Source organism: Myxine glutinosa, chromosome 6, assembly GCF_964187855.1.
Source record: "Myxine glutinosa chromosome 6, kmMyxGlut1.1, whole genome shotgun sequence".
Classification (NCBI taxonomy): Eukaryota; Metazoa; Chordata; class Myxini; order Myxiniformes; family Myxinidae; genus Myxine; species Myxine glutinosa.
The window spans coordinates 187412136-187427934 of record NC_136266.1 but is presented as its reverse complement, the minus strand read 5'-3'; the positions used below and the strand labels follow the sequence as shown (position 1 = coordinate 187427934).

The 15799-nt window shown below is 44.7% G+C and overlaps 1 protein-coding gene across 4 annotated transcripts in view; it reads left to right on the top strand.

The window, feature by feature from the left end:
• LOC137429055 (uncharacterized) overlaps positions 1-15799 on the top strand; it is a 346812-nt gene that overhangs the window by 20711 nt on the left and 310302 nt on the right. For all 4 annotated transcript variants that reach the window (XM_068119076.2, XM_068119074.2, XM_068119077.2 and 1 more), the window contains exon 2: positions 9351-10039. In XM_068119076.2, coding sequence (XP_067975177.2) covers positions 9473-10039 — 567 coding nt within the window. In that variant the 5' untranslated portion in view covers positions 9351-9472. The remainder of the gene's footprint in view (positions 1-9350; positions 10040-15799) is intronic.

Here is a 15799-nt window from a genome sequence, read left to right as displayed (position 1 = left end):
CAATACGATGGCGTCGTAAGATAGCGTCGTATCGGCAGTTAATCGGATGCTTTTGGGCCCCAACGTCGGCTAATTCAGATTTTTCGAGTATGGCTGTACGTGATAAACAAAGAGCGCGGTTCGTAGATCGTAAATCCATTAGTGCCATGGGCATCGGGTCACTGGGTGCGGCGTAAAAGGGATAACAAAGTCGAGTCCTTACGCTATTATTATATAGATATATATATATATATATATATATATATATATATATATATATATATATATATATATATATTTCAAAATAATAAAAAATGAAAAGCTGGAAAGTGTTCAACCCTTGTTTATTACACTCCAAATTGAGCTCAGGTGCATCCATTTTCCTTTGGTCATCCTTGAGATGTCTCTACAACTTGATTGGAGTCCACCTGTGGCCAATTCAATTGAATAGTCATTATTTAGAAAAACACACCTTTCTATATAAGGTCCCAAAGTTAACCGCATGTCAGAGCAGAAACTCGACGATGAAATCCAAGGTACTGTCTGCCTTGATAGAATTGTGATGAACTTGATAGAAGAACTCCGAGATATAATTGTGATGAGACATAGATCTTGGGAAGGGTATAAAACAATTTATAGAGTGTTGACAATTTGCAAGTGCACGTTGAGCTCCATCCACACAGTATGGAACTACCCAGACTCTTCCTAGAGATTGGCTGTCCGACCAAACTGAGCAACCAGGCAAGCAGGACTTTAGTCAGCGAGGTGGCAAAGAACCCAATGACCACTTTGACGGAACTACAGAGTTCTTTCGCTGAGATGGGAGAACCCGCCGGAAGGGCAACTCTGTAGCTGTTCACAAATCTAGGCTTTATATTATAGGAGAGTGGCCAGACAGAAGGCACTTTTGAGAAAAAGGCACATGACAGCACGCCTGGAGTTTGCAAAAGGACTTGTGAAAGACTTATAGCAAGTGGTAAATTATTCCTTGGTCTGATGAGACAAAAATGAACTATTTGGCCTGAATGTAAAGCGCTACATCTTCTAGAAACCAGGTACTGTTCATCACCCATCTGACACCATCCCTACTATGAAGCAAGGTGGTGGCAGCATCATGCTATGGGGATGCTTTTCAGCGGAAGGGATTGGGAGACTTGTAAGGATAGAGCGAACAATGAATGGAGCCAAATGCAGGCAAATCCTTGAGAACCTACTTCAGACCTACTTTGCTACTTTCTCGTAGGCCTACGTTTCTCGTACGTTTCTCGTAGACCTACTTTCTAGAACCTTGAGAACCTACTCCCCCCCCCCCCCTGCCCATGCCTCCTCCCCCCCAAGCTCTCTCCCTCCCACAGATCTCTTGATGTACCTGCTCTCAAATGTTGTGCTCGTGTGCTTCCCCCTCTCTCCCCATCTTGTCTCCCACTCCCCTTATTATATGTTTTATGTGTCCGTTTTTTTTTGGTGATTAATGTTAGCTCTTTCACGAGCCTCGATCTTGTATGCAAAAAAAAAAAAAAAAAAATGCAAAGGACCTCAGGCTGTGGTGAAGATTTACGTGTTCCAACAGGATGCTGACCACAAGCATTCAACCAAAGCAACACTGGAATGGCTTCAGAACAGACGTGAAAGTCCTTGAGTGGCCCAGCCAAAGCCCAGACTTGAATCCCATTGAGAATATGTGGAAGGACTTTAAGATTGCTGTTCACCGATGCTCCGCATCCAATTGGACAGAGCTTGAGCAAATCTGCAAGGAAGAATGGGAGAAACTCCCCAAATCCAGATGTGCAAAGCTGATAGACATTCCCAAGACAACTCAAAGCTGTAATTGCTGCCAAAGGCGCTTCCACAAAGTATTGACTTTGGGGGTTGAGATATTTTTGTATTGCATTTTAAAATATTTTGTAAAAATCTCTGAAAAAAAAAAAAAAATACGACTTTGACATTATGGAATATTATTTGTAGATCAGTGACAAAAATTTCAATTCAATCCATTTTTAATTTGGGCTGCAACACAACAATAAATGTAAAAAGGTCAAGGGGAGTGAATACTTCCTGAAGGTGCTGTACCTCTCCAAGATAATTGTGGCATCCTTTGGCACAACATCCACAAGCAGGATTCCCTCTGTGTCCCAAAACACCCTCTGTGTCCCAAAACACACGTCATGACTTTAGCCGCACATGGCTGCATTCCAAACCTATTATTTGCTGGTGATGTCTTATGGTGCCACTTCAGAGACTGCTGATTGGTTTTGAGTTCATAATGGTGAATCCCCCTCTTCGTCTGTAATTGTGTATGATAGAAATACCTCACCTTCAGCTTCCAAACGTTTGAAGACTTTCATACATATACACTTCCGATTTTCTTTTTGCTCTTCCATCTATTACCGTATTTTCCGGTGTATCAACCGCACCCGTGTATCAACCGCACCCCTAATTTTCGACTTCAAAAAAAATAAAAAAAAAATCAGATTTTCGAGAGAAAAAAAAAAAAATCAGGAAAATTTAAAAAAGAGAAGAGAATAAATAAATTAAATGGAAAGCGAAATATGATGAAAGGAAAGAGAAACTGAAGACAGAGAAAGAGTGAAAATACATGAAATGAGTTGAAAGAGAATTTAAAAAACATAATTATTCTTTCTTGTGTTACATATTTATGTGAATGTATGTGAAGTACCATGCAGGTCTTTGCTTCCGTGTGTAGTATATTAAGTTGTTGTGTAGTTGTTGTGGTTGGAGGGTCAGGAGCCCTTCTGAAAGAGTGGCAGGAAACGGAAGTGGCCGGAAGCGGAAGTGACGGGGAAGGGAGAAAAAGACACGAGGGAAAGGAAGGTTCCTTCTTCCTCGCCCCGCGACGACGAGAAGGTGGAATCGACCTTACGCTGCGCGGAAAACGCGCCGTTGCGAAACGTCTGGCGAGAGGAGTTACCTGGGCGGTAAATACCTTTTGACACGTCCAGTCACCGTGAGTTCGTGCACGAAACCAAGCGTCCGGGACAGTTTGCCCCGTCTACAAAGACGCGTACGGGTCCGCACGTTGGGCCTCGCTCGCGTCGGAAGCCGCGCTGGGTTTTGCCCCGTCTACAAAGACGCGTACGGGTCCGCACGTTGGGCCTCGCTCGCGTCGGAAGCCGCGCTGGGTTTTTGCCCACCTACAAGGACGCGTAAGGGTCGCACTTGGGGCCTCGCGCACGTTGGACGCCGCGCTGGGTTTGCCCCGTGGCTTGGCAAGGAGGTGCGCTGCAGCCGCGGCCCCAGTCCGAGACGGCACGTTTAGAGCACGTCCGCCCGGGGCTCGTTCAACCGCCCGTGTGCGGAGAGGAGAGACATTGACCACGGAGGGAGTCAGGAGTGGGGCTCACGTGAGGAATGTATAAGATTAAGATGGCCATCTTAGAGTTTGTGTAGATGAGTTCACATGGTTGTAATATTGATTGTGCATTGTTGATGGTTGTTGATTGCTCAGTGAATATATTATTGATTATTCCGGATCCTTGGTGTGGGGTTTCTTCTTGACCGGAATTCATATTGATTGCGTTACGAAAGCGTATAAACCATATATCTTTCTGGCGGGGTCCCTCCCACGGTCCGGGGGTCACCAAGACCAGGTAGTTACCGGGAGGACCACGTAACAGAATTGGGGGCTCGTCCGGGATCTAAAAGTGTATAAAATAATAAAATAATAATATTTTTGGTAATTAAAATTTATTAATTAATTATTAATTGGTAATCTTTTTTTTGAGAAATTGGGGAAAGTCTTGGGGTGAAGGTTAACAGGTGTTAACGATAGGCACCATGGCGTTTGTGGCACAGAACTTTGGGGTAACCCCGAGTGAGGCACAGTTCCGAGCGTTGCTAAAGTCGGATCTCTTGAAATTGGCCAAACATTTTAACTTGGAGGTCCGAACTAATTTGAGGAAGGCAGAGTTGCAGGCCACGGTGATACAATCTATGGTGGGATTAGGAACATGGGACGAGTTAGCCTGGGAGTGGCTACCCGAAGAACCAGAAGACGTGGAGCTCCGGAAACTGGAGTTGCAATTACGGAGCCAGGAACGGATCAAAGAAGAAGAAAGGAAAGCAGAAGAGAGAAGAGAAGAGAAGCAAGCAGAGGAAAGGAGAGTGGAACGAGAACTCCAGGAAAGGTTAAAAGAAGAAGAAAGGAAAGCAGAAGAGAGGAGAGAAGAGAAACAAGCAGAGGAAAGGAGAGTGGAACGAGAACTCCAGGAAAGGTTAGCAGAAGAAGAAAGGAAAGCAGAAAAGGAAAGAGCAGAAGAAGAAAGGAAAGCAGAAAAGGAAAGAGCAGAAGAAGAAAGGAAAGCAGAAAAGGAAAGAGCAGAAGAAGAAAGGAAAGCAGAGGAGAGGAGAGAAGAGAAACAAGCAGAGGAAAGGAGAGTGGAAAGAGAACTCCAGGAAAGAAGAGAAAAGGAACAAGCAGAGGAAAGGAGAGCTGCAAGGGACCTCGAAGCAGAGGAGAGAAAAGCGGAAAGGGAATTAAAGGAACGTGACATGCAGCTTCAGCAAGAAATCAAATTCAAGGAGCTGGAGTTAATGAGAGAACGGGGAGAGGCACCACCCTTGCTGACGGGGTCGACACCTAACCAGAAAACCTGGGATGTGGGCAGACATGTGAGGCTGGTTCCACCGTTCAGTGAAAAAGAAGTCGCGAAATTTTTTCCACACTTTGAGAAAGTGGCTCGACAATTAAACTGGCCGGAGGAGGCATGGACCATACTCGTGCAAAGTGTGCTGGTGGGGAAAGCTCAGGAAATTTATTCGGCGCTACCAATGGACCAATGTGCAGATTATGAGGTACTGAAGAAGCACATCCTCAAAGCCTATGAGTTGGTTCCGGAAGCTTACAGGCAAAAATTCAGGAATGCCAGGAAGAGGGAGAGTGAGACCCATGTGGAGTTTGCCAGAGTGAAAGAAAACATGTTTGATCGGTGGTGTGAGTCAAAAGGAGTCGGGAAAGACTTCGAAACATTGCGGGACTTGATCCTGGTGGAGGAATTCCAGCAGTGTGTCCACGAGGACATCAAAGTGTACCTGCAGGAAAAGAAGGTACCAAAGTTGTGGGACGCAGCCACCATGGCAGATGATTATGCCTTAACCCACCGAATAGGGGTCCACGAACCTAACTCCTCGCCTAGATCTCCGCAGGGGAGGTGGGGAACAGCAGGTGCGGAGAACGACCATACATGGCGGCGGCCTCGAGATGATTATGGGGACAACTATGATACCCCACCGGTTCGAAATCAGAGGGATGCGGGCCCAAGACAAACTTATAGTTCGGGGGGCCCGAGGCAGACCCCGAGTTTTTCCTCCGGGCCTACTTGCGCGTTTTGCAAAAAACCTGGACACTTGATGTCCAGTTGTTACCTCATGAAAAGGGACAACCCAGAGCGGAGTCCGACTATTACAACTCCGAATGCGATGGCTAGCGTAAGAAATCGCCATCAAGAGGGTTACCAACCATTTATTTCCGAGGGGTTTGTGTCACTGGATGGAGCCTCGACTAACCGGAGACCGGTTAGGATATTGAGAGACACAGGGGCCCATCAATCTTTAATGCTTGAAGGCATTTTGCCATGGTCCGAGGAGACGGCAACGGGGGATAGTGTTCGTTTACAGGGGATCGGGGGCGGTGTTAGTGCTCCCCTTCAGGTCATCCAGTTGGAGTCCGATTTGGTGTCAGGACCGGTCACCGTCGGTTTACAAGCCACGTTTCCTGTAGAGGGTGTATCTGTGGTTCTCGGGAATGATTTGGCCGGGGGTCAAGTTTATGGTAACCTGAGGGTTGATAAAGAGCCCAGCAGGGAAAATAACACCACACCAGCTCGGGATGGTGACAAAAGTGCCAAGTTATTTGTAGGGGGACTGAACTTCAAAACAGAGGAAGAAGTTCTGACCTCTGTCTTCAACAGATATGGGCCGCTGGTGGAAGTGCGGTTGGTAAGAGACTGGGAAACGCAACAGTCAAGAGGGTTCGGCTTTGTCACGTTTGCCAGCACAAAAGACGCCAGAGAGGCAGAGAAGAATTGGAATGGCAAGGATTTGGAGGGTCGGACCATAACAGTAGGGAAGGCATTTCGTAGGCGTCGAGAGGTCTACAGGAGAGGACAACTGGGCGGTAGTTTTGGTGGTGGCCGCAGTCAATATTATTATGGAGGCTCCCTGAGTTACGGCCGCTCCCGAAGGAAGAATGGGCAAAGTAGTGGCCGAGAAGAAGACCGGTATTCAGGGGACTACAGGGACCAGTGGTCCCACCCTAATTATTAGGGACGTTCTGAGAAGTTGAAGCACTGAAGGCGGCGGAGCCGCCGAGCCAAGATTCCTACACGAATTAACCGTGAACGCCGTTCCTAAAGGCGTCCATGTAGTGAACTTTCCTGCACGGACTAACCGTGAACTCCACGTTCCTCAAGGCGCCCATGTAGAGAACTTTCCTGCACGGACTAACCGTGAACTCCACGTTCCTCAAGGCGCCCATGTAGAGAACTTTCCTGCACGGACTAACCGTGAACTCCGCGTTCCTAAAGGCATCCATGTAGTGAATACTCGGCTTGGCCTCCCGGAAAAGTGCTATCGAGTGGCTTAACTGGCTTTATTTTTAAGTGATAACTGTGCCCGGGGGGAACTGATAATGTGGGGGGGTTGAGTTATCTGGTTTGTTTCTCCAAATTGGCCGGCAAAGAAAGTTTTCGCTGGGTTCAAACTTTCTTTCTTGAAGGGGGGGAGTGTTACATATTTATGTGAATGTATGTGAAGTACCATGCAGGTCTTTGCTTCCGTGTGTAGTATATTAAGTTGTTGTGTAGTTGTTGTGGTTGGAGGGTCAGGAGCCCTTCTGAAAGAGTGGCAGGAAACGGAAGTGGCCGGAAGCGGAAGTGACGGGGAAGGGAGAAAAAGACACGAGGGAAAGGAAGGTTCCTTCTTCCTCGCCCCGCGACGACGAGAAGGTGGAATCGACCTTACGCTGCGCGGAAAACGCGCCGTTGCGAAACGTCTGGCGAGAGGAGTTACCTGGGCGGTAAATACCTTTTGACACGTCCAGTCACCGTGAGTTCGTGCACGAAACCAAGCGTCCGGGACAGTTTGCCCCGTCTACAAAGACGCGTACGGGTCCGCACGTTGGGCCTCGCTCGCGTCGGAAGCCGCGCTGGGTTTTGCCCCGTCTACAAAGACGCGTACGGGTCCGCACGTTGGGCCTCGCTCGCGTCGGAAGCCGCGCTGGGTTTTTGCCCACCTACAAGGACGCGTAAGGGTCGCACTTGGGGCCTCGCGCACGTTGGACGCCGCGCTGGGTTTGCCCCGTGGCTTGGCAAGGAGGTGCGCTGCAGCCGCGGCCCCAGTCCGAGACGGCACGTTTAGAGCACGTCCGCCCGGGGCTCGTTCAACCGCCCGTGTGCGGAGAGGAGAGACATTGACCACGGAGGGAGTCAGGAGTGGGGCTCACGTGAGGAATGTATAAGATTAAGATGGCCATCTTAGAGTTTGTGTAGATGAGTTCACATGGTTGTAATATTGATTGTGCATTGTTGATGGTTGTTGATTGCTCAGTGAATATATTATTGATTATTCCGGATCCTTGGTGTGGGGTTTCTTCTTGACCGGAATTCATATTGATTGCGTTACGAAAGCGTATAAACCATATATCTTTCTGGCGGGGTCCCTCCCACGGTCCGGGGGTCACCAAGACCAGGTAGTTACCGGGAGGACCACGTAACACTTGCCAATGGGGCCCTGAAAAGGGCCGTTGGGTTTAGTCTCTAAAATCCGAAGAAGTCCTCGTCAGCCGTTTCTTCAGTCCAATCTGAGTCGGGGTAGGCGAGATCCTCGTCGTTGTTATCCTCTTCTCCATCGTCGGAAAAGGGCTGTTGGGTTTAGGCTCTAAAATCCGAAGAAGTCCTCGTCATCTGTTTCTTCAGGGAAGACATTACGAAGATCATCATCCGAGTCTGGGTAGGCGAGATCATCGTCGTTATCCTCCTCTCCATCGTCGGTCACTGCCACTTCATCCTCCCAGATTCCGAAGCCTCCCACCCCCGGTGCCATCTCGTGGTCTTGGTCAGGATAGAAGCGAATGGTGAAGCTTGGTCTTGGTCAGGATAGAAGCGAATGGTGAATCTTGGTCTTGATAGCTCGAACAGGATAGAACGAATGGTGAAACTCCCCGTTGACCTCTCCGTTTTATACATTCGCCCAGCCCATGCGGCGGCATCAAAGCCGACTTCAATAGGTTACCGCGGCGTTGGTTAGACAATAGGTACGTCATAATGTCCCATGCAAAACATCCTGTTTACCATGTTGACGCTTTTGTTTTGTGACTTAATCCTGTCTTTATTTAGCACACTCGATTCACTATGTGACCTGTCATTCAAAGAGGACTGGTGAAAGTACACATTTTCACAAACACGCATAGAAAAATCAAATATTACAAACTTCAAACTTTCTTGTATTTTGACTGGCAGCAGTAATCGGCGTTGAAACTACCTTAGTAACGTAATTGACGATCATTCATCATTGTATCCCCTCAACCCCAAAGTAATATAAAGATTACGTCCCGTTGATATGACAGTTTTTCAATGCACAAATTTTTCTGTTACTGTGTATCAACCACACCCCATTTTTTAGGGTTTTCCCGTTGGTAAAAAACCGCGGTTGATACACCGGAAAATACGGTAATCTGGGATTCACTGCACACACATCTTGGAGTATCCAAGTTCCTGTATGATGCTTGTGACTGCTGGTTTTTCCAATACCCTACTGTCTCACACAACTACTGTGTTGTGCTGAAGAGATCTTGTTGAATGAGCTCATCATCTGACTTGTTTTCCAGTGTCACTGCGGTTGCAGGTCGACCACTTTGAGGCTTGCCGTCATCCATTTTCCCATTCTTGAAACATTTTGCCCAACATCTAACATTGCTCAAATCAATGGTAGAGTCACCCACTGTACACATTTTTAAAATGCCTTTGAATATACACTGAAAAAACCTCATCCACAGTAAGAAATTCAATAACCGTTCTCTGCTTCGTATGTACGTCTAGCGAGGCAGCAATTTTGAAAGCGTGGTGTTATGTCATCTGGTGATCACAGTGCCGCTCAACTTAAAATGGGTTTAGGATACAAACTTTTTATTGTGATCTCACGTAGCTTTCCTATGACCCTTTGGTTACAAACTGAAAAATAAGAGGCATTACTTTTGTACCGACCCTCGTAATATCTGCATGCAACTAATTTGCACGACTCATTGCTCTCGTGTAAACTCAATTTTCCACAGTATTTCTCATAACAGCATCTTGTATTCTTGTTTCTAATATTTTACAAACCTTAATGCTCCTCTCCCTTTTTTCTTGCTCTTGCAGACGTAGTAGCATCGTGTATGAACATTTTGCAAGTATGCTCATTGCAAGAAATGACCTGGTGAGAAGCCACAAGACAAGCTGCCTTCAAAAGATCTTGATCTATAGTCAGGCCCAGTTTGTGAATGGAGAATAAGTTGATTATGCAGACGTTATGGGGGTGGGAAGACAATGATGGATCACCTTCCAGCTCCCCAGTTTTGCCTTTAGAGGACTTTCCAGGTATGGGGACCTCGACTTGCAATGGCGAGCAGAACAATACCGAGCATGAATCGGTGATTCCACAGGAAGATCTTCCCAAGCTAAAAAAACACCATAATGCATGCTGCAGGTGTGGATTGCCAACTGGTGGCCACCCAATTACTTTGACTTCAGGCAAGGTAGCTGTCACTCTGGTCAACCATAGGTTTTGGGCCATGTTCCACGTCAATGGCACGGAAATGTTGATCGCGAGATCTGGGCGGCGTATGTTTCCCTATTGCCAGTTTGACATAGATGGCCTTGACCCTAATATGGACTATATTATGGCACTGGATATGGTACCGGTGGATTCGCAACACAATCAGATGTTTGATGATGCTTGCTTTCCAGTAGTCCATAGCACATCAGAATGTCCCAATCAATTGTATCTGCATCCAGAATCTCCATCACTTGGTCTCCACTGGATGAAGAGAAAAATAACCTTTTGCAAGGTACAGTGCAAGGCTTTATTTGTCCACCTCCTGCTGCATGTTGCATAAAACTTGCTTGAATTCTATTTGAGTAATATCTATTTGTTATATTATCCACACATTGTGAATGTAGTCAAAGATACTTTACTTTTTATATATAGAGATATCTTTATATATAAAGATAAGTGTACTTACTTTTTCCACAGGTGAAATTTGCATTTATGTTTATTTAAATTATACAATGGACTAGAAAATGTAAATGTTTCATGATATTTGTTACATTATATCACCTTTATCTATCAATATTGTTGAAATGAAGATCAAATAGCTGTATGTTGAAATATGTTGAAAAAGTCAAAACTTTACATGGGGTGTACTTACTTTTTCACGTGACTGTAGATTTACACTGAAACTTGGTTACATGGGTCATCTCAAATCATCAATTTGGATTCAAACCAGGTCACTCTACTCTGGACATGCTGCTTCTGCTGTCTCAACAATGGATGTATCAACAACTTCAATGGCAGAGAGGAAATCAGAGCCGTCTCCCTTGACATATCTTGTGCCTTCGATATGGTCTGGCATCCCGGCCTGCTCATAAAACTCTCCTATTATGGTATTCATGGAAATCTCCACTCATGGCTTGTGGATTTCCTCTCCTGTCGTGGTCAGTGTGTTGCTCTAAATGGAATTTTCTCATCTCCACTTCCTGTCAGGCTGGAGTTCCTCAAGGTAGTGTTCTGGGCCCTGGGCTTTTTCTCATCTTCATCAATGATCTCTCCGACTCTCTGGAAAATCCTCTATCTTTTTGCAGATGACTCCACTGTCTGCTGCTCCATATCTCAACCCTCAGATCAGCAGGCAGCATCCTCTTCACTCTCTGCAGACGTGGATAAAATCACAAACAGGTCAAACAAGTGGAACATGTCTTTCCATCCTGACAAATCACACACTCTCACTTTGTTTCTCTGAAAACACGTTTGGAAAACCCTCCCATATACTTTCTCAACAATCCTCTCAATGAAGTTCTGTCACTCAAGCTTTTGGGTCTCACTATCTGCCATGATACCGAGCTTCTCACCGCATACAAAGCTTTCATCTTCAGCTCAATGGAATACCGCTATCCCCTTTGGGCTGGTACTCCTGCCTCACACCGAGCTCGGCTTCACGCTGTTGAAACCAAAGCTTTCAGAATCATTGGAATCTCCCGTGATGAAGCTATCTCCGAGGGCCTTTCACTCACTCACCGCAGACAGGTAGGTGGTCTTTTTGTCTTCTACCGACTCCTCGTGAGCCTAACTCCCCCAGCTCTGTCTGTGCTCTGTCCCCAAATATCCCTGCAGGATGCACAAAGACTGTCAGCATCAGCATCCCTCTTCTGGTGAAACTGCCAAAATCAAGACTCTTTGCTCACTTTCACTCTTTCATTCCTCTTTTTTCCTGTCTCTGGAACAAATTCCCACACTCCTTTCAATCCCATTGCTCCCTCCAAGTCTTTAAAACAGCTGTTTACCACAATCTCATGTCTTTCCCTCATCCAAAACCTTGATCTTTTCTACCCCCTTTAAGGCACCCTAAACCCACCCCCTTCAAATTCTGTTTTCTTTCCTGAAAGCCCCTGCAACGTCCATCTTGTGTATCCCGTATACCCCGCCCCGGCCCTCTCTCTTCCAAAGATCTCCTTATGTCCCTGTTCCCTACTGTTGTGCTTCCCTCTCTCTCTCTCTCCCTCTCTCCCTCTCTCTTCCTCTCTCTCTCTCTCCCCCTCTCCCTCTCCTCCCACTCCTCCTCTTGTCTCCTGCTCCCTTTATTGTATGTTCTGTGTTGGCTCTTATACAAGCCTCGAATAAAAAAAAAAAAAAGGCTTTATTATGATAAGCTACAGAACAAGTTTGAGTTTGTGGCATTTGGCCAATTTTTTTAAATGTAGTTATGGCCTTTTGGATTTAGAAAATATCACATACTTGTAAAAAGCCCATCAAAAATGATGGGTTGGAAGTTTATTCAATGGTACAGCTTCGTGAGTGTGCCAAAGTCTGAAGCCTCAGCCTAGTGTCAGGTGTGCTTATGTTTTATTTATTTATTAGACATCATACGGATGTAAATGAACACTCGTTTTGCTCATGTGCAGAGAATTTCACCTCCCTCTGCCTTGGATTTATTGTTATTAAAAAAAGCACTTCTGTACACTGCCCTTGAGGCTCGGTTTGTAAGCCACCGTCTACAATTGCAATAGAAGAGACATAACTCTCTTTTATGGAAAATGTTTTTGAGTATGTTTTATCCTCAAAAATAGACCGTAGTGAACACACATTCGTGTAAAAAGATTGGCCTCTAAAACCTGACTCAAATTGTCCTTTGAAGGGGGACAGACATCAGCCATCTGTACAAACACACAAACTGACATTGTGTTTTAGATGGTAGATTATACATGAGTCAGTTTTCTTTACTTTTTCTCCTTACCCTTTAACATATTCAACTGAAACTATACAGTCGTGGCCAAAATGATTGGCACCCTTGCACTTTTTTCAAATAACTCACAATTGTCTCTAAAAATATGTTGAAATTGACAAAAGTATTTGGTCTCCACAATACTTTATTTCACTATAAATATGACAGAACCTTTGTTTTTGATTCAGAACTTAATTTATCCTTTTACATCAGAAAATAACAATAAATGGCATTGATAAAATTATTGACACCCAAGACTTAATATTTGGTAGCACAGACTTTGGACAAAATAACTGCAGCCAAGCACTTCCTGTAGCCATGAATGAGCTTCCTACACCTCTCTACTGGCAGTTTGTCTCACTCTTCTTGTGCAAACTGCTCCAGTTCTCCCCAGATTTGAAGGGTGCCTTCGCCCAACTGCTGTTTTCAGATCTCCCCACAAGTGTTCAATGGGATTTAGATCTGGACTCATTGTTGGCCACTTCAGAACAGTCCAGCGTTCTGCCTTGAACCATTCCTGGGTGCTTTTTGAAGTGTGTTTGGGGTTATTGTCTTGCTGCAAACCCATGGCCTTCGGCAGAGACACAGCTTTCTGACACTGGGTGAACATTATGCTCCAAAATGCCTTGTTAATCTCCTGATTTCATGATGCCATGCACACATTCAAGGTACCCAGTGCCAGAGGCAGCACAGCAACCCCAAAACATCACTGAACCTCCTCCATGCTTGACTGTAGGGAAGGTGTTCTTTTCTTTGAAGGCTTCATTTTGTTTTCTGTGAACATAGAGATGATGTGCTTTACCAAAAAGCTCTAATTTGGTCTCGTATGTCTCCAGGACATTCTCCCAGAAGGTTTTTGGCTTGTTCAGGTGTGTTTTTGGTAAACTCCAGTTGGGCTTTCTTATGTGTCTTTCTCTCAGCAGTGGGGTCCTCCTGGGTCTCTGACCAGAGAATCCCCTTTATTTGAGTTGTCAACGGACGGTGCGAGTTGAAACTGTCATACCTCGTGTCTGAAGGTCAGCTTGAATCTGTTTGACAGTTGATTGAGGTGCTTCTTCACCATTCAAACAATCCTTAGCTTCAATCTTCGATCAAGTTTTCTCTTGTGGCTTCGACCAAGTCCAGGGAGGTTGGCTACAGTGCCATGATCCTAAAACTTCCTGATAACATTGCCTACGGTGGACACAGAAACATCAAGGTCTCTGGAGATGGACTTGTAGCCTTGAGATTGTCCATGTTTGGCTACAATCTTGTGTCTGACCTCCTCAGACAATTCTCTGGTTTTCTTTCTTATTTCCATGCTCATTGTGGTACACACAGTGACACAAAACAGCAGAATGACTCCCTTTCTCTATTCCAACTGGATGAATGAGTGATTTTGATATTGCAGGCACCTGTAACTCACCACAGGTGAGTTCATTTCCAAAGTAAAGGAGAATTACCTGCTTGAAATCTAATTATTTCTAACAATTTCTAAAAGGTGCCAATAATATTGTCTGGGACATTTTAGGATCTATTTGTGGAATAAGCTAAGATTTAGTGGTTTTTTTCAGCTTTTTTTTGTTTTGTTCCACTGCAAACCAAAGAAATACAAATGTGGATACCAAAATATTTTTTTTATTTCAAAAATTTTCTGGAAGAAATGGTGCAATATTTGAAAAAAGTGCAAGGATGCAAATATTTTTGGCTACGACTCTACAGTGTTTTATTATGATAAGTTACAGAAAGGATCGAGTTTTGCGGCATTTCACCAGTTTTTAAAATGTATTGAATATTAAAAAAACACTAATTGGCACTGTAGTCCAGGAGCCAGTTTGCAAGAGAGGCCTAGAAAATGAATTTCGTGCAACACCCACTACACAGTTGGTTTGTCATTTCAGGGTGCTTGGGATACATCTGCAGAACAAATCCAGCCCTGATGTACAGTTAAATTGTGGCAGCAACAATAAATGGCAGCCACTTTTCTATTAAGGGGGTAGCGTAAAGCTCGAAATTGACGATTTTTTTTTGTTTTTTCAGCTCTTCCAATATGGATTCTTCAACATTGTAATTACAAGGATAGTGGGAAGTATGAGGGGATTTTCGTTGTGCTGTTCAAGTATGATTTAAATTTATTTTTTTTAATACCTTGTATTGTACCCAAAACACACAAAATCGCTGAAATATGTAGTTTTTGCTTTTCGACTGTAATTATGCAATATCATCTTTATGTTGTTCAAATGCATTTATGGTTGTAATACGATATATCTTTATGATCTTTTCAAGAAACAAAATTGGACAATCCTTAAGTAAAGTCAGAAAAATATAGATTTCATTTCCCCTTAAATCATCAACCCCATTCCTGTTATGACCAAAAGTCCACAAGTAATCTCAGCAAAAATATCTCACCAGGTCAAATCTGGCTGCGTATCATAACCATAGTCATTCACTGAACATTACAATGTTAACATATAACTGTTGTTTGTTGTATTATTAAAATAAACAAACATATTTTGCTACTGAATCATCCTCTAAGTGGTATAAAATCACGAAAATGTCATCATTAATCTTCCTCATCATCATCTTCTGAGTCGCTTGTGGTAGGTTCTTTGTTTGGGTTTTTGCATTGTTCACCTCCCATGCAAGTGCCGGCTTCTGTGCATGGCATGTTATTGTTCTTGCAGGCACATACGTGGCTGCCTTGACATGCAGACACTTTACACTTGCACGCGGTCAGCTCAACTGGTCCAACTGGAGCAGGGTCTTTCATCATGAGGGTGGGCTGGAGAGTTCCATCTTCGATGTTCCATCCATTACCATCTGGCTTTGGTAGTGCTTGGTTGGGGAGCATTGACTTCTTCCAGATGAATGACTGATAGTTAGCTCGATAAATGTGTTGCCTAATACTGTCAGATGTTGGTGGTAGGCCTTCACTCCTCTGCCTTTTCTGGCAGAACATCCAATATCTGATTTCGTCCGCCGTGTCACCTGCTTTCCTGAGCTGTTGTGTACAGGGAGCATATGAACCGTTCACAAGCACGGACAGGATCCTCTGTCGGTGTGAAATATAAAGCTATTATATAACATACACATATAGATGTCTCATACTCATGAATGAAACTTTCACAACAAAATTGGATGTATCTTGCCTGTAGGGGCTGAGAAAAAATAAATAAATGAAATCCGTCAAAATCTCAGATTTACGCCTCGGACACCACCCCCCTCATAGAAAAGTGGCTGCCATTTCTTGTTGCTGCCACAATTCAACTGTACACCAGGGCTGGATTTGTTCTATAGATGTTCCCCAATCACCTGGAAGTGACAAACCAACTGTGTAGTGGGTGTTGCACG